This window comes from Pithys albifrons, chromosome 20, assembly GCF_047495875.1.
Source record: "Pithys albifrons albifrons isolate INPA30051 chromosome 20, PitAlb_v1, whole genome shotgun sequence".
Classification (NCBI taxonomy): Eukaryota; Metazoa; Chordata; class Aves; order Passeriformes; family Thamnophilidae; genus Pithys; species Pithys albifrons.
The window spans coordinates 3,738,823-3,757,647 of NC_092477.1; the positions used below are offsets into that span (position 1 = coordinate 3,738,823).

The window sequence follows — 18,825 nt, forward strand, 5'->3', positions numbered from 1 at the left end:
CACTTCCCCTCCTCCACTTGCAGCCTCTCACTTTTACTTTGGGGGCTCCCAGGCTTTGCATCCATGGGGCATATTTGTCATCTCTACATCCATTTTCCTGGCAGCTCCAAGCCAGTGACCTTTGCAGCTGCTCTTAGTTTCCATTTTGACAGATTTCCTCTTTTTTGCACGTTTTTTTGGGGGGCAAGGCCAGTGCTGTAGGTTTGGGACCTACTGTCTGTCCTGGAGCTGCCAGGGCTTACCCTGGACTCATTCTGGGCTCTGGGCACCCACAGCCCCTCCCAAAGGGATCCACTTGGGGGTTTGTCCACCTAATTCTGGCTCCCTGGGGTGCAGAGGGGCCGGGGGGGTTGCCCACATCTGGGGTTTGCAGCTTCTGCTGCTCAGCCCTGGAAGTGTTCAGGCTAAACAAATGATGTGCTGAAAAAATGGAGAAAACCCCTAAAATTGTCCTATAAGTCTGTGCTCAGCCATATGGCCACCCAAACTCTGGTAATGTCTCTTGGTGGGCACCAAACCAGGGGGTGCCCACCAGCTGGGGATGCCCAAACCAGCATGTACCAGTCAGACACTGGTACCCAAATCCCGGCTCAGAGTTGCCATGTCCCCCTCCCCGGGGCTTCCTTGCCCCGTGCCCACCGGGTGCCCTGGGAGAGGCTGTGTTTGCACAGGATTTGCATCCATGCCCACAGGAAGGGCCGGGGCACGTTGGCTGGTCCCCAGCCCAGCCCAGCCTGGCGCAGTTTCCTCCCCTCGTGGGGCCCCGTGGGGGGGTTCAGCCTCATCCCCAGCAGGGACACGGGGGACAGGGCTCGTGGTGCCCAGGTGAGTGGGGGGACGGGCTGGGGGGAGAGCGGGCTGGTCCTGGTGTGCCCCTTCTGCCCCTGCAGAGACCCCCCTATGTATGTTCAGACCCCTCCCCATGCCCTGCCCAAAGCGCTGCCCAAAGTGCTGCCCTAATGCCCACTGTGGGTTTTTTTGGGGGGGTTCTCCAACGTGCTGCCCCCCCATCTGCATGCAAACCCCCCATGGCACTGCCCCATGCAGCCCCCACCCCACTGGTGCCCCCCATACAGCCCCCACCAATGTCCCTGTGCCTGTGTGTGCCTCCCAGGCTGTCCCCTTCCCATGGCACAAAGTGGCACAGCAGCTTCAACCCCCCACTGGAGGTGCCCAGAGCCCTGTGGGGGGAATGCAGCCCCCACACCAGGGCCAGGGGCAGCACAAGGTGATATTTTGTCTGGGAACAAGAGCAGGGGCCGTTTTCCACCACCCTGTCCCCCTTGTCCCCCCCTGCCCCATGGCCATGCTGAAGGGATGTCCCTACGTGGGACACCTCTTGGTGCCAGCCCTGCCCCTGCCCTCCCAGGTGCTCCCCTGGGTTTCTGGCAGCTACTCCAGACTGAGCTGGTGATTTTGGAGGCTGGTTGATGTTGACACCAGGACAGTGTTCCCAGCCCTGTGTAACCTGTGTGGGCCTCCCCACAGCCCTGGGGCTGGTAATGGCCATGCTGCCCCTCCAGATCCTTGTCCCATGTGCCATCGAGCTCCCCCAGCAGCGTGGGGGTCCCAGGGTGGTCAGTCCCATGTCCCTGTTGTCACCAGGAGCTGTCACTCTCTGCTCCAGCCATGGCCCAGCAGTGCTGTCTGTCCCCCAGCTCAGAAGGGGTTTAGAACCCCCATTTCCTGGGCATGGTGTGCATCCCTCATGGGCACTTCCAGCTCTCCTTCCACCCTCCTTTGGTTTCCTGCTGCTCTTCCGAGGCTTCCTGCCCCCCCCTGCCCCCCCAGCTGTCCAAGGGGCCAAGGGATGGCTCAAGCTCCTTCCCAGTTACAGTAAGACAGTTTTTCCTGGTCTGTAGAGGTTCACTGACAGCTCTCGAGAGGGGGTGGCAGCTTCTTGCTCCTCTAATTTTACTTCTTTTAGAGTTTTTGGGAGGCACTGTGATTTGGGGTTTTTTTACTGGTTTCCAACCATGCTGTTCAGGGAGGTTCTTCCTTCTCAAAAGCCTGAATTAGCTTGGAAAGCATTTTATTTCATGGCTGCTCCCAAAACTTCCTCCAGAGGGGACCTCTGCCTGGGGTCAGCCCTGCTGGGTTCCCTGACCCCAAGGGCAGCTCCCAGATGCTTTGTGCCAGTGGCTCCTGCACCTCCATGGCACAGAAATGCCCACATTTGCAAGGATTTGGTAGGCAAATCCCCCCCACACCCTCCCAGCCACAGCAGAGGCACATCCAGCTGCCCTGGCACTGGGCTGGGGACACTTTGTGGGGCCAGGCTGGGGGGACCCTGCTTGGAGCACCCCCTTCCCCAGGTGTGGGGACTGCTGTGTGCTTCATAGCTGGGGTGGGATCTGCACCCAAAACACCCCAAATTCACTTTTACCCCCTTGTTTTTGGTCCTGTGCCTCTGGGCTCACAGGAGTGGGTTCCTGCTGGGGGGCTTCCCAAAAATAGAGACTTGAAATGCCAGCAAGAGGTCACTTTGCGCTGCTCTGGCTTTACCAAATGGGCTTATCTAGGTGGGGGGAAAAGCCTTGGCTGGGTTGTGCAAGTTCAGGTGAGAGGTGGGAGGTGCCAGGGCATGTTTGTTAGGGCTGAGGGCCAGGTGAGTGGGCAGGAGGTGGGCAGGAGGTGGGCAGGAGCTGCAGTGATGAGCCTCTGCCTTGCTGGGTACAGAAACCCCCTTGCTGCTTCCTTCTCCCTGAGGGATGACGTGGGTTTCCCCGTGGAGTTTTTGAGCAGCTCGGGGTGTTCACACCAGAACTGGGTCCCACAGTGGCTGTGCAGGTTGTCCCCATGTCCCCACGTCCCCACGTCCCCATGGCCCCAAATCCCCACGTCCCCATGTCCCCACATCCACATGTCCCCAAGTTCCCACATCCCCATGTCCCCACGTCCACATGTCCCCAAGTCTCCACGTCCCCACAACCCCATGTCCCCAATCCCCATGTCCCCACGTCCTCATGTCCCCATATCCTCATGTCCCCATGTCCCCACATCCCCATGTCCCCACGTCCCCATGTCCCCACATCCTCACGTCCCCATGTCCCCACGTCCCCACCTCCCCATGTCTCCATGTCCCCACGTCCCCATGTCCCCACGTCCCCATGTCCCCACAACCCCATGTCCCCAATCCCCATGTCCCCAATCCCCATGTCCCCACATCCCCATGTCCCCACCTCCCCATGTCCCCACCTCCCCATGTCGCCATGTCCCCACCTCCCCATGTCCCCATGTCCCCACATCCCCATGTCCCCATGTCCCCACGTCCCCACGTCCCCATGTCCCCACCTCCCCATGTCCCCACATCCCCATGTCCCCACGTCCCCATGTCCCCACATCCCCATGTCCCCACATCCCCATGTCCCCATGTCCCCACATCCCCATGTCCCCACGTCCCCATGTCCCCACGTCCTCACGTCCCCATGTCCCCACCTCCCCATGTCCCCAGTCCCCATGTCCCCATGTCCCCACGTCCTCAAGTCCCCATGTCCCCACCTCCCCATGTCCCCAATCCCCACCTCCCCATGTCCCCATGTCCCCACCTCCCTGCGCTGCAGGTTGGGAGGGCCGAGGGCAGCGCAGCAGGAGCTGCTGCCGGGCAGGTCCCTGCCCTGGGCCAGACAAACCGACTGCTCTGGCCGTGTTATTTTTTTCCAGCCTCACTGTTTTTATAGACTCACTCCCTTCCCCCCCCAGATTAGCTCTGTTTTCTCCTCTCCCTGTTTTCTCCCTGCTGCCAAGGACTCTCACCCTGCGCCGCGCCGATAACCTCCCTGGGCAGCGTCACCGCTCTGACCTTTGCGGGCTTCGCAGCTAATGAGTAATGCCACCCCGGCGGCGGGTGGGGATGTTTTGCCCACATCTGGGCTCTGCAGGCTGCGAGGGGGATGAGCTCACCGTCCCCGTCCGTCCCTCCGCGGCCGCGGGGCCGTGTCCGCCCGCACGGGGCCGGTGACGGCAGCGGCGAGCGCGGCTTGAGCAAGAGCGGCGAGAGGGAACCGGCCAGCCCGTGGCACGGGCAGAAGGAAGTGCTGCTGTGGGCCACTCCTCCTCACCATTTCCTCTCTGGGGACGGGTTTTACACGGATGAGAGCAGGGCCAGAGCAGCTGGAGGCTGTGCGGGGCGCACGGAGGGCAGCGCCGCTGACCGGCCCCGACGGGCACTCTGTGGGTACCTGCGCTTGGTTCGGCTCCCCCATCCTGCTCCCCATCCCTTGGCTGCTTCGAGCTCCATCCCCTCCATCGCCTCCTGCTCGTCCCCAGTGACGCCTTTCCACCAGAAACTGCTCCACTTTCGGGGGATGCTCCTGTTCCCCATGGTTTGGGATGCTCCAGGCGCTTCCCCCGTGCTTGCTGCCCTTCCTGCTGGTCTTGGCTTTGCTGCCCTTCCTGCTGGTCTTGGCTTTGCTGCCCTTCCCGTGGGGCTTGGCTTTGGGGCTTGGCAAAAACCAGGGGCTGGGAGCGGGGCCGGTGGGGTTTGGTGGCCAACAGGCTGTTGGGGCCGCACAGGGAGGGGTTTGACATCGTCCTGCTTGTCACCCTGCGCTGGTTTTGGGGAGGGGGGACCCCTGCACGTCCCAAGCTCCAGCCCTGAACCAAACCACATTCCTCAGCTTGTTCCCAGACGGGGCCCCCCGGCTGCAGCTGCGGGTGGTGGGGCCGTGCCTTGTGCCGGGGCCGTGCTGGCCTTTGCCGGCACTCCGGACTTTTGCTCCCAGCCACTGACCCTTTCGATCCACAGCTCCCTCTGCAAGGGGCTGGTTTCTTCTCCCTCCCCTCTGGAAATGCTCATTTTTGGATGGAGGGGCTTGGCTTCCAGCTGGGAGGAGGGGGGGTATCAATCCTTAGGCTTTTCCAGCTGTTCCCTTTTCCCAGCAACTTTGCTAACCCGAGGAACCTGAGACTGGGGTGCAGCTCCCCCTTCTCCAGTGCCATCCTCGGGGTTCAGCAGCCGACACTTTAACCAGGGACAGCGTTTTTTTCCAGCTGGCATCTCCTGCCAGCCAGGCACTTCCTCCCGGCAGCTGCCTGAGCCGGGGGCTGCCCCATCCCGCTCCCCTCCTGCCTCCAGCTGCCCACACAGGCTCCTCTGTTGTGGAAACCTTGTTTTGGAGGCGCAGAGTGACACACGAATGCAAACGCTGGGGGGAGAGCTGAAGGAGGAAAGCTGGAGGCTTCTCTAAAACCCTTTCCACGTGTAAGTTTTCCTGTGGTGTCCAGTCTTGGCACGGAGCAGTGACTAATGGTGTTTACACGAGCACTGGGATGCTCCAGACTGAATTCCTGGGTTCTCTTTGCTCTGAATTTTCACCAAACGTTAAATGAAGCTGCTGAAAGTGCCTTGCTGCAGCCTGGCACAGCCACCTGCCCCAGCCCCAACCCGACACTCAGCGTGCAGGGGCTGCTCTAAGAAAATTCCAGCCCTATGTAAATACCAGCAGGTATTAGGGACTGAGTCATGGCATTAACAGAGTTATTATATGCGTGACTGGACAGATTCCTGACTGAGGATGGGGTTTTGTCCTTCCACCCTGCCTGGTTTGGCTCACCTGGAGGGGTGGACAGCCCGTGCTGGTGGGATGGATGTGCTGTTTGGGCTTTTGGGAAAGAGGGTCTTGAGCATCTCGTGGCTAAATCATCACTCAGTCCTCACTGTTTCCTGTCAGCACTGCAGGAGTTTCAGGCTCTCTGCATGGACAAGGCAGTGGGAGAGGCTGCTCTGGGCTGTGAGGAGCCAAATCCTGTCACACCTGAGCTGGGGCTGCAGACTGGGGTGGCACTCAGATGTGTGCCAGCAGCATCCGTGGGCAGTGTTTGGGGGGCTCCCTGTTTCCCTGCCAGGAACAGCCTTCCAGTACTGAAAGGGAGCCTGGGATAAAATTTTTAGCAGGGTTGTTGTGATAGGACGGGGGGTGATGGTTTTAAACTAAAGGAGGGTGGATTTATATGAGATATAAGGAAGTTTTTTACAATGAGAGAGGTGAGGCCCTGGCACAGGTGCCCAGAGAAGCTGTGGCTGCCCCATCCCTGGCAGTGTCCAAGGCCAGGTTGGACAGGGCTTGGAGCAACCTGGGCTGGTGGGAGGTGTCCCTGCCCATGGCAGGGGGTGGCACTGGATGAGCTTTAAAGTCCCTCCCAACTCAAACTGCTCCATGATCTGTGTTCTTCTGCTCCCTGAAACATTTCCTGTAAATTCTCAGTTCCCCCCCTGGCATTTAAGCAACCCCCTGCATGGCTTTGGGGCTGAGAAAGCTTCCCCCTGTGTTTGTGTTGATGTGTTTCAGGGCCCACAGCGTTGTGTCAGTGCCAGGCTGAGCTCTGTGGTGTCCCTGCTCCGTGGGGACCGTGGTCAGTGCTGGTCTGTGCCACAGGGGCTGCTCCCCAGCTGCTCTGGGACAGCCATCCCTTTGGGGACCTTCAGGCACTGTGTGAGCAAGGCAAAGTGTGCAGGGTGGAGAGGAGCAAGGGTGTGATGCCAGCGTGGTGTGGGGACAGCCCAGGGCTCCCAGTGCCATCCTGGGTGATGGTGGCACCCAGCCCTCCTTCCTGGTGCTGCCTCAGGGCCTCCTCCAGATCTCGTCTGGCTGGTTTTGACTTTACACACCAGATCCTGCACAGGGTCAGGAATTAGGTCAGCAATTAGCACTCAGGGTTAATTGCTCCACAGCAGTGGCAGGTCCAGCAATGAGCACTGGACCCCCATGTCTCAGTTCAACCAGCGCAAGGTCCCGAAATTCCCTTGTCCCTTGAGTGGGGTGAAGGCTTTGCTCATGTCTCAGCATTTCAGAGGAGCCAGAAAAGGTGCAGGGTGAAGGGAGGAGGCTCTGGGAGCATTTCCCAGTAGCTGCCCAGGTGCCCTCAGGCTCAGAGTGTGCCATTGTCAGCCTCACAGAGGGGAAGTGGAGCCTTCGCCGGAGCGTGACTTTGTGCAGGTTGATGACTTCCTGCTGAGCTGAAACGAGTTAATAAGAAACCTTGCAGGACCTCTTCCTCCTCCTCCTCCTCCTTCCCAGAGACATGGTGCTCTGGCAGTGCCCAGGGTTGATTTTTCTGAGTAGCTGATGAAAGCAACTTTTCCTGCCCTGCCTGTACCGGTTTCCTGCTCTCAGGGCTGGCAGTGCCACCGCAGCAACCTGTCCCTTGTGTCAGTGCCACTGCTGTCCAGAGGGGTGGGAAAAACACCCTCCCACCCTGCCACAGCCTCTGCCACCACCCCCAGCTTCGTGCCAGGCAGGGGCAGAGCCATCCCTGGGGCTGCAGCACACGGAGGTGGCTGAGTGTGGGGGCTGTGCCCAGGTCTGGAGCTCTGTGTTCTTCCCTGCCAGCTCTGTGCCTCTTGTCATCACATCCTGCTGCTGGAGCTTGGCCTTCCCCTTCCTCCTTGTTTGCCCACTGAGGTTTGCCTATGGTTTCTCCAAGCAGATGGATATTTCCAGGGTGCTCCTGTCCCTGCACTCTTTGGGGTGTCACGTGGGGGGCACACAGGGGCTGCTGTGTGCCCAGGGATGTGGGGGTGTGGGCACATGGGGCAGGGAGGCACCAGGGGGGTCACAGAATCCCAGAATCCCAGACTATTCTGAGTTGGAAGGGACCCACAGGGATCATCAAGTCCAACTCTTAAGTCAATGGCCCACACAGGGGATTGAACCCATGACCTTGGCATTATTACAACTGAGTTTTAACCAACTGAGCTGATCTCAGGGTCACAGAATCATGGAACCAACTGGGTTGGGAAAGAACTCTGAGATCCTCCAGTCCAGCCAACACCACCTTGTCTGCCAGAGCATGGCACTGAGTGGCACATCCAGTCTTCCCTTAAACACCTGCAGGGACGGTGACTCCCCCCTCTCCCGTGGGGCACCTCAGTCACAACCACCTCAGTCTCTGCAGCCCATCTGAGCCCTTCCCATCCAGGGGCAGCTCTCCCTGCTGGCAGGACTGGTGGTGCTTGGCATACCCATTGCAACAGCTGGGAAGAATCCTCCCCCTGGGAGATGCTGTGCCACCACAGCCAGCGTGGCAAGAGCCCTTCCACAGAAAGTTCCTCCCACACCCCGAGAGGTCTCCGTGGGTGCCTGAGTGACTGTTCCCAGCAGGGTGTGACATGTGTGGGTGTGCTGGCACGGAGGTGTGGCTTTGTGTCTTCCTTAAATTCAGCAGGTGTAGGGCAGCTTTGGTTCAGAACACGGATCACTCTGTCCCACTGTCCTGCCTCTTCCTCGTGGCTTTGCCCTCAGCCAGCTCTGACCTTTCCTTCTGCATCTGAAGGTGGGGTTGGTTTTGTGCTGTGCATCAATTGGTGTTTGTTTGCACTGAATTTCATCTGTAGTTTTGCACACCTAGACAACCTTCCAGAAAGTTAGCTTGGGCCTGAAAGTCTCTCTCTGCCACCTTGCCACTGCTGATTCCTACAGTTCTGCCCATTAGAAAGTGGGGTATCTGTCTAATTTCACTGCCATTCGTCACTTCCTGATGTGGCAGAGATTGACTTTAATGGTTCTTTTTCTTTTTAGAGAGAAGATGATGTGAATGGGCTGCAAGAACCCGACGAGATGGATGGAGACCTGCCCTGCCCTGAGGTGGATGGAGAAGTGTCCTCTGCCAGAGCAGTGGATCTGGGAGGGGAATTGCCCTGTGATTCTGAACGAGATGCATCCTGTGTCCAGAGAGATGCAGAAGGAGAGATGACCAGCACAAAAGAAGAGGCCCCTTGTGCCGAGGGCAGTGTGGGAGGAGAGACTCCTGGCACTGACAGTGATGGGGAAATGCCCAGCACTGACAGCAATGGGGAAGGGGAAATGCCCTGTGCTGAAAGTGATGTAAAGGAAGAGGCATCTTGCTCTGAGAGTGACGGGGAGGAAGTACCAGCTCCTGGAATCCCTGCTGCTTCAAGGAAAATGGCCTCTCTCTCTTCTCCCTTACGGGCGATCATCCGCCTGCGGCGCCGCCACCACGTGCAGAAGAGAGGCCGCCTGCTCCTCCAGCTGCCCCGGGAAAAGCCTGCAGAGATTGTCCATTCCAGGCTGCTCCAAAGGCAGCTCTCCCTGAACAGAACTGGCATGTACAGCCCTGCCATGTCCTTCTTCAACCAGGCCAGCTTCGAAAGCTCCCAGTACTTCACCTTCGACACGTCGGTGGAACAGTACGCCATGAAGAAGTGCCGGCGGAAAAAGAGCCGAAGGAAATCTAGGATGGTGCTCTATCCAGACAAAACAAAAAGGTACCTTCCAGCAGAGGAGAAGAGCAAGGCAAAACGCTGCCTCTTCTTGCTGATGGCCATTATCTTCTTCCAGATTCTCAATGCGATAGAGAACCTGGATGATAACCTTCAAAAATACGACCTGGATGGTTTGGAGAAAACAATGCACCGGGAAGTATTTGGGCAGAAGGCTGCAGTGGAAAGCATTGTGGAATTACTAAAAGACTACCTGGCTACCCACATCCACAACAAGCCTCTAGTCATCTCTTTAAATGGCCCGAGTGGAGTTGGGAAGAGTCACGTTGGCTGGTTGCTGGCCAAACATTTTCGCTCCGTCATGGACAATGACTTTGTGCTTCAGTACTTTGTAATGCACCACTGCCCCAGCGGGGTGGCTCCTCTGGCCTGTGAAACAGACCTGTCCAAGAAGATTTCTGACATGGTTACGAGAGCTGAAATAGAGGAGAAGACACCGCTGTTTATTGTGGATGAGGTTGAGCTCATGTCTCCAGTCCTCCTGGATACTCTCAGCCGATTCTTTGAACCCAATCAAACCAACGAGTTCCTCAATGCCATCTACGTTTTAATCAGCAACATTGGAGGTGGTGAAATAACGAGGTTCGTGATCCAGAATGAATCTGCTGAGCTCCTGCAGCAGCACCGTGGAGCTGAAGAACTGCTGAGCATCATCCAGCCCATCCTGAGCAACGTCCACCCCCTCTGGAAGTCTGCAGACATCATCCCATTTGTCCTGCTGGAGAAGTCTCACGTCATAAACTGCTTCCTGGAGCAGATGAGGAGGGAAGGGCTCTATCCTGACCAGAAGCACATTGAGCATTTAGCAAATCAGCTCAGTTACTACACTACAGGGGACAAGCAGTACTCCAGGATGGGCTGCAAGCAGGTTGTGGCCAAAGTCAACCTCCAGTAGGGATTTACTGCAGAGCCCAAGCTCTGCTTTCAGGATTGGCAAAATTCTGGGCTTAGGGAGGGGTGTGTTCCATCAGGCTGTGGTCAAGGTGTCCTTTCTCAGCCCTGCTACTGACTCTGTCCTGGTCCAGGTGGAGGGATGGCAGCCCAGACAGCGTGATCTCTGCTCTCCTCCTCAGGTTTCGCTTGTTCCTGATGTTCTGTGAATAAGGAAGGGCAAGGAAGCCCAAGCCACCTCCCAATATTTGTTCCTCACATTCCCATTGGGCTGCTTTTCATTAAGGAGCTGTGAGATGGCATCAAAAGCTGCAGGACCTAAATAGGAGGAGGAAACTATTCCTGGGTCACTGCCCCTGTAGAATATGTCACCTCGTGTCCCAGTCCCTGCCAGGCTCACAGTCCCCAGCCCTGTGCTGTTCTTGGTCCTGGCTGGTGTGTGCAGAGCAGAGACAGGGCTGGATGCCCAGGGGAACTGAGAGAATTTGTGGCTCCTGCACCCCCAGATGCAGGGGCAGGCAGAGCTCTGCTCCCTGCACCTCCTACGTGACCACATCCTCAGGACAAGGCTTTTTGGATCTGCTCCTGGGCTGTTGCTCTTCTGAGCTCATACCTGAGCTCACCTTTGGCACCCCCAGTGAGATTTGTGCCCTGCAGGTGTGTTTGGGCTCGTCTTGGAGACTTCTGGGCTGTGCCAGATGGTGCAGAAATAACCTCTGGATTGGTTCAGGTCTGCTGGTGACAACTTGTCCTGAGAGCTCTTCTGCCTTTTGATCTGTGTCTGCATCACTGTGCTCCTGATCTGGAAAGCCCAAAATAGCAACTGACACATGTGAAGCAACACACACTGGAAAAGACTGGGCTGCCTGGGCTGATGGGAAACATGGGCTTGTTCCCAGTGCTGCAAGGCCAAGAAGAGACTCTTTGCCATCAAGACCCAGGTGTGAATTCAGCCTGGGAAGAGCACATGTCCATGTTTTAAGCAGGCAAACAGGTATTTATGATGGTTTTTTCAGGTTTTGGTTTTGTGCAAGGATTCTACAATTTGCTGTGAATTACCACATAGGTAACCCTGTGGATGTTTGCACTGGGTATTTGATTCACCTCTTGCTAACTGTTGGTCTCCAAGGACTCCATCACAAACTCCTGCTTCCAGAGCTGGTGTCAGGAATAAACCCAAACTATCCTGAATAAAAAGAATTCAAAGTGCTTTTCCTTTATTTGACTGAAATGTGGTTTTCCTGTCAAATTTCTTTGGCACTGCCATGTCTGTGCCTCCTGGTGACTACTTGGACTGGGAGCAAGGGCTACAACTTTGCAGCATGTTTTATTGCAGACCACCTCAATGCAGTGTGTGCATCACCTCAGGGTGAGCCCAATCCCAAACCCACTCAGTGCAGTGGTGCCAAAGTCTGGGCACTGCACAGCTCCTCCATTTCAGCCACCTCCTAAATTCAAGTGTCCTCCAAAAGTGATGTGTGTGAGCTGGTTTTCATAGCTTAGAGAGATTTTCCTATGGGGACAGTTAGGATGTTTTTATCCTGGATAAGACACAACTCAGGAACCAGGATTCTCCTCTTCCAGCTGGGAGAGAGACAGATACTCTATTTTCATAGCCAAGGTCTGTTGTTTCTAAATACTCACCCATGGGGTGTTTAGTTGTGCCAGAAGTCCCCGGCTGCCTCCACACCAACCCTCACCCTGTGAGAAAGGGGAGGGTGACTTCAAGTGGAGCTGAACATCTGCAGAGCTTGTTTCCTGCCCTCTGAGACCCCCACCCTAAACCAGGGCTCCCAGCTCTTCCCTGAGTGAGCTGCCTGAGTTTTGTTGGGGCACCAGCCCATAGCTTGGTACCCACCAGGAGCTGCACACTGGGTGGCTCTGGGTCACCACAGGCAGCTCAGCACCCTCGGGTGCAGCAGGATCAGGCCCCTCTTGCCTCTGCTCAGGGAGACCTTGCATTGTCTTGCCTCCCACTCTATCCCACCCAACTTCTGCACGTCGGTTCCCTCTCAAAGCAAAGCTGTCCTGACTTCTTTGCACGAGGCTTTGGGTGCCCTGTGCACTTTGAGGACCTGCCAAGGTCTTTACCCTCCCACAAAACTCCTCTCAGTGCTGAGAACTGGGGCTCCATCCAGACCACCCCATCCCTCTGCCACCACAGAGGGGGCACCTGTGCCAGTGCTGCACATGGGCCAACTGTCTCCATGTTCCCAGCTCACACACAATCAGAGAATCCAAGATCACCAACCTTCAGTGGCATACCTGAACCCCTGGAGGCCCTCAGAAAGCACAGGAACCTCCAGGTCATGCAGAGGACTTTCCCTGACAGAAGATAAGGATGTCTGGTCGGGTTATCCCCAGCATCAACTTGCCCCAGGACTTGAATCCAAGCTCAAACGGCCTAGCAACGAACTCTCCCTATAGCAACAGGGCCCCCCATAGCAACTGCCCTAACAACAGCCCCCCATAGCAACTGCCCTAGCAACAGGGCCCCCCATAGCAACTGCCCTAACAACAGCCCCCCATAGCAACTGCCCTAGCAACAGCCCCCCATAGCAACTGCCCTAGCAATGACCCCCCATAGCAACTGCCCTAGCAACAGCCCACCCATAGCAACTGCCCTAACAATGGCCCCCCATAGCAACTGCCCTAGCAATGCCCCCCCCATAGCAACTGCCCTAGCAATGGCCTCCCATAGCAACTGCCCTAGCTACAACCTCCCATAGCAACTGCCCTAGCAACAGCCCCCCATAGCAACTGCCCTAGCAACAACCTCCCATAGCAACTGCCCTAGCAATGGCCCCTCTTAGCAACTGCTCTAACAACAGCCCCCCATAGCAACTGCCCTAGCAATGGCCCCTCTTAGCAACCGCCTTAGCAACAAACCCTCCCCATAGCAACCGCCCTAGCAATGGCCCAGCCATACCAACTGCCCTAGCAAGAGCCCACCCATAGAAACAGCCCCAACAATGGACCCCTCCATAGCAACCACCTTGGCAAAGGCCATCTTATAGCAACCACTTTAGTAATGGGCCCCCCATAGCAACCGCCCTAGCAACGGCCCCCATAGCAACTGCTTTAGCAACAGCCCCATAGTAACTGCCCTAGCAACAGCCTCCCCATAGCAACCGTCCTAGCAACAGCCCCCATAGCAACTGCTTTAGCAACAGCCCCATAGTAACTGCCCTAGCAACAGCCCCCCCCCATAGCAACCGCCCTAGCAATGGCTCCCCCATAGCACCCACCCTAGCTCTTCAGATTGTCCCCAAGCCCAGTCATCTGTCCCCAGGATCCCAGCTCAGACATGTGTCCATGGTGTCCCTGGCCCTAAGCTGCACTGAGATCCTCTGCAAAGCTCCCAGCCCGGCCAGGGCTTTCAAGGCAGTGGAGTTGGCACGTGGGTGATCCACAGAGCTGGGCACCAGGAGCCCGATGGATCCCTCCTCAATGCTGTGTGCAAAGGAAGCTGTTCTAAGGAGACTGAAAGCTCCTCATCTCCCATAATGGCTGGCCAGGCCTGCTGAGCTTCTCCACCTTTGCTCATCACAGAAGCACTTTCATGAGAACCCCTGCAGGGCTTGCTCATCAACTCCCACACTTACCTACTTGCTTCAGACCTTACCCTGGCACACCCACTGAGGGCCAGGATGATGAGCCTGGGTCAGGAAGTGAACAGGTAATCCTTCAAATTCCCAGACTGGAGTCTGGGCACCAAAGCACAAAGTAGCTTGTCTGTGGTTCTGCTCTGTCTCTTGGAGGCTGACATGCTCCCAGCACAGGACCCCAGGCTCTGCTGGAGAGCTTTTCCTCCATGGGCACAGCTGAGATGCCAAGTGTGACTCTTGGGGATGGTCCTGTGCAGGGCTAATGGTTGAACTCGATGATCCCTGTGGGTTCCTCCCAATTTAGCATATTCTGGGGTTCTGTGACACAGTGCAAATGAACTGCTTTCACCAAACTTGAGGGCTTGGAGCACTTCAAGCAGGAACACTGAGCTCAGGGTTCCCAGGGCATTCCTGTGCCAGGGATGTGGCTGCCTCCTCTGCATGGTCCAGGGCTGTGGAGGCATGAATGGGATGTGCCCTGTGTTTCTCCATGGACATGGCTCTGCTCCAGCCAGAGGAAGGTGGTGCACAAACACATTCTACATGAGCTCTGGATAACTTCAGCTGCCTCAGGGAGCAGAGGTTTGTATTTAAATATTCCTAAAAAGGACCTAATCCCAGCTGCCTCTGTTCATCAGAGCAGCCTGTCTAAAGCTGCCTCCAGAGGTGGGTGCTGGGGGCTGCTGGGGGCAGCCTGGCTGTGAGGCTGAGTCCTCCTGGCATTTCCCTCTGCCATGGGAAGATGCTGCAGGGATGGCACAGCACTGGACCAGAGCTCTCTGCCACACCAGAGTGTCACATCACAGCATGTCACCAGCCTTGCTGGGCCTGCCTGCTCCCTGAGCACCCCCGGTGCTGCTGGAGCTGCTCCCATGGGGTTGTGCCCACCCAGTAGGACCTTGTCCTGTCTGCTGCTGCCTCTGCCTGTGATGGCTCTCCCAAGGCTCACAGAAGAACCCTGATATTGGTCCAGGGCACCTGAACAGCATTTGCAGAGAGATGCAAAGGAAAGTGACACTTGCAGGGGGTGCAGGGGCACAGTGAGCCCATCCCCACATACACCAGTGACTTCCCCTTGTGCACAGGGCAAGGAAAAGCTGCTGCCAGTCCCTCCAAGGGTATGTGCCTTGGGGATTGCTTTCCAACTCTTTCCAACAGATGAGGTGCCTCCAGGAAAGCAGATTTTGATCCCAATGAGGATCAAAGATCAGGGAAAGATGAGGGGCTGCAGTGGGGAAGGAAAGGGCTGGGACAGCACAGGTGAGCAAGGGCTTTCCCAATGGTTCTCTGAGGGTGCAGAGGGAATGTCTGCAATAGCTTTGGAGACTACACAGCAATGGGGTGAGAATTTGAAAGGTGGAGAGAGGAAAAATAGCCCTTCCTCTTGGGAATAAGTAGGAGGAACACGCAAATACAGGAGTGAATGCATTGCCTGTGTGCAACTACAAGAGAGGGGAGAAAGAACATCCAACATTTTTCAAGATAAGTTGTAACCATAGAATCTAATTTCCTCTCTGACAGGATATTCAAAGAATAGCTGTTAATAATTACTAGGATGAACTGCAAAGAGTTTTCCGGAGCTGGGGACACTAAATATTCCATAAATGGTGGGGAGCACAGAGTCAGACACAAAGCCAGACACAGTTTGTCTGCCCACAGAGTTTGGAGGGGATGGGGAGCTGAGAGGGTTGAAAAGCACAAATGGGATGAAAAGCATGAATTGGAGGAAAGGTCTGAAAGGAGGTGGTGCAGAGGAGGGGGGGGGGAGTGAGCAAATGCACGTTCCAGGATTGGGAGGGTGGAAGGAAAACAAGCCCGGGGGGATCGCAGCACCCGCGCCCCGCAGGAGGGATAACACCGCGGGTTTCGGGAGCGGCAAACACCCATTAAAATGTATAAATAGGTGTGTTGCATATGCAAGGCATGAAGTAATGCGGGGCCACGCTCGGGTGCCTGGCGGGAGCAGCGTGGCCATATTTGGGTACCTGGTGGGGAGGGAGCCCTGGGTGGGCACCCCGGGCATCCTGCCGGGAACGCGCCGCGCGGGATGCGGGCGAGGAGCCCCGGCCAGAGTTTCAGGTGAAAAGGTTTCAAAGATGCAAAACACTGGCAGGAAGGAGACGGCGGTGCTTGGTTCCCCCAGCCTTACCTCGGGCAGGGCGGGGAGCTGGCTCCGGAGAAAGAGATTTATGTAAAACGTGTGGAAAATTGCTGTAGCTGCAGAAGGGAAGCGCCCGAATTGATTGATTAGGGAGGCTGCAGAACCCACTGAGCCCCGAGGCAGAGGAGGATGGGTTAGCCAGAGACACAGCCCTCTGCCTCAGTGCCCTCCCGAGGTCCCCCTTCACCTGTCCCCTCTCACCTCTGTGCCTGTCCAGAGTTCAGCTGGAACTCCCTCCCACCCAGCACTCAGCTGCTCTCACTTGCAGTGCTTGATCCTCAGAGGTTACACACACTCAACATCACTCATAGAATCACAGAATCATAGAATGGATTGGGTTGGAAAAGACCTCCAAGATCATCAAGTCCAACCCTTGGTCCAACTCCAGTCCCTTTACCAGATCATGGCACTCAGTGCCACGGCCAAGCTCAGCTGAAAAACCTCCAGGGATGGGGAATCCACCCCCTCTCTGGGCAGCCCATTCCAATCCCTGAGCACTCTCTCTGTAAAGAATTTCTTCCTGATATCCAACCCAAACCTCCCCTGGCAGAGCTTGAGCCCATCGTGCCCCCTTGTCCTATTGCTGAGTGCCTGGGAGAAGAGACCAACCCCCACCTGGCCAGAACTTCCCTTCAGGCAGTTCCAGACAGTGCTGAGGTCACCTCTGAGCCTCCTCTTCTCCAGGCTGAACACCCCCAGCTCCCTCAGCCTCTCCCCACAGCACTTGTGCTCCAGTCCCTTCTCCAGCCTCGTTGCTCTTCTCTTCTCACTTGGGTTGGAAGAGACCTCTGAGATCACCAACCCTTGATCCAACCCCACTGTGATCACCAGCCCAGGGCACAGAGTGCCCTGGGCTGGTGATCACAGTGGGGTTGGATCAAGACATGGTGGATTCTCTGTCCCTGGAGGTGTTTAAGAGGACACTCAGTGCCACATCCAGTCCCTTCTCCAGCCTCGTTGCTCTTCTCTGGCCCCACTCCAGCCCCTCAATCTCTTTCCCCAACTGAGGGGCCCAGAACTGAACACAACACTCAAGGTGTGGCCTCCCCAAGGCAGAGTCCAGGGGAAGGGTCACTGCCCTGGGCCTGCTGGCCATGCTAGTTTGGATCCAGGCCAGGATCCCATTGGCCTTCTTGGCCACCTGGGCACCCTGGTGGCTCCTGTTGAGCTTCCTGTCAATTAGTACCCCAAGGTCCCTTTCCACCTGGCTGCTCTCCAACCTCTGTAAGGGATTTGCCTCAGTTCCAAAAATACCTGGATTTATGTGCAACGTTTCATGCAGCTGCATCTGAAAATTGTCAGTGTGGGAAAGGGTGGTGAGATCAGCAAGTCATTGCCTGAATGGATTGATTTCCCACATGGGATGGGTTAGAAGGACAAGGAATCACTCAGCATTGAAACTAGAGGATGCAGAAGAGTTAATTATATAACAAACTAGTCTGTTACTTCATCTTGACACCTTCCCCTTATCAATTCAGTTTATTAATATGTATTAGTTACTATTTGAGGGTCTATATTTATTTGGAGCTCCCTCAAAGGGCTTGTAGCACCCCCAGGAAGTGGCTGCAGAAGGGACAGCCCTCCCCAGCATGGCTCAGTGTTCTCTGGGTACAGATGTGGAGCTGGTTGGTGTCTGTGCCACTGGGCAGGAGCAGAGCTCTGCAGTGTGGCACTTGGCACCAGCTCCTGCTCCTCCTCCTGCTGTGGAGATCACAGCCCAGGGCCACTCACAGCTCTGGGCAGGGTACACACAGCCCAGGATCTTCTGTGGGTGCTCATTTGAATTTACTGACACTGTGATGTCTCACAACCCATCCCTCAGGCTGCCATTCAGCTGCCCCAGTTCTGGTATCTTGAGGAACTCTCAGTAAATCTACCTGGGATTTCCCCATCCCTGCCTCCAGGAAAAAGCCTACCCAGGAACCCAGGTCTGGGAAAAGTCTGCCTGGAAAACCTTCCCTGAGCCACAGCCCATGCTCTGGGCTCCCTGGACAGGCTTGGACCCCAGTGCCATGTGGTGCCCCTGGTTATCCCAGCCCACTGCAGCTCTGATGTGTCACCCCAGCTGCACCCCAGCCCAGCTGCCCTGCTGTGACACCCAGCCACCCTCCCCAGCCCCTTCCATCCAGGACAGAGGGAGCTCCTGCAGGAATTCCTGCAGGACACACTCATGCTCAGCAGCAGCTGTGGGACAGTCCAGCTCAGTTTGGGATGACAGTGTGGAAGCCTCTGCTGCCCTGGGCTCCAGGGCACCTTTGTGGGTGCATCTTGCCCTGCACTTTGCTTTCATTGGTGCCAGTGCTGGGCCTTTTCCCTGGGGATGTGCCCGGAGGGAGTGCCATGTTCTGCCCAGCTCCCAGCCTCACTGCTCCAGCCTGGCACACCTCACCAGCTCCCCAGGCTTTTGTCAGCTTTTGCCATCAGCTCCAGCTTCCCCAGAGGGGCACAAAGGATCCATCTTCCACCAGATCGTGGGACCCATGAGGTGAGTGTTCATTTTTTTGTGGCCAGCAAATGATATGTGAAAGAAAGCAAAGCATTAATTACAGTCAAACCCTGTTTTCACTTGCACCTTTGTCCCCTCTCACTCCTATAATGTGCTGCACTATCCAAATGCTCTCAACCCACACCAGACCTAAGTGTTATCCTGCCTGGTTTTCCAAGCAAAGATAAAATAAATTCAAAATCCTGGAGAAATATCTTCCCAGAATTTATGGTTTCCTTTTAAAATCTCTAAGCCACCCAATGCAGGATGTATGCAGGTATAGCTGTCTGAAATCAGGGAATCAGGCACCACATTCCCACCCAGCCCTCCCCAGCTTCCACATTTTCCAAGCCTGTGATCCAGAGGGGATGTACAGCTCTCAGTTGGCACAACTTGGTGTTTCCATCATTTGCTATTTCAGACATCTCTGCCCAGTCCT

At 56.3% G+C, this 18,825-nt stretch overlaps 1 protein-coding gene across 4 annotated transcripts; it reads left to right on the top strand.

Moving 5' to 3' along the window:
- The first annotated feature begins 774 nt into the window (after positions 1-774).
- TOR4A (torsin family 4 member A) lies at positions 775-11,352 on the top strand. 4 transcript variants are annotated; one of them, XM_071574303.1, is made up of 2 exons: positions 775-825; positions 8,520-11,352. In XM_071574303.1, exon 2 carries the CDS (start codon positions 8,559-8,561, stop codon positions 10,134-10,136), a length of 1,578 nt encoding a protein of 525 aa, XP_071430404.1. In that variant the 5' UTR covers positions 775-825; positions 8,520-8,558; the 3' UTR covers positions 10,137-11,352. The 4 variants fall into 4 exon arrangements, with proteins under 4 accessions (XP_071430404.1, XP_071430401.1, XP_071430403.1 ...); XM_071574300.1 differs by lacking the exon at positions 775-825 and adding an exon at positions 3,866-4,173; XM_071574302.1 differs by lacking the exon at positions 775-825 and adding an exon at positions 4,108-4,177.
- The last annotated feature ends 7,473 nt before the right edge of the window (positions 11,353-18,825 follow it).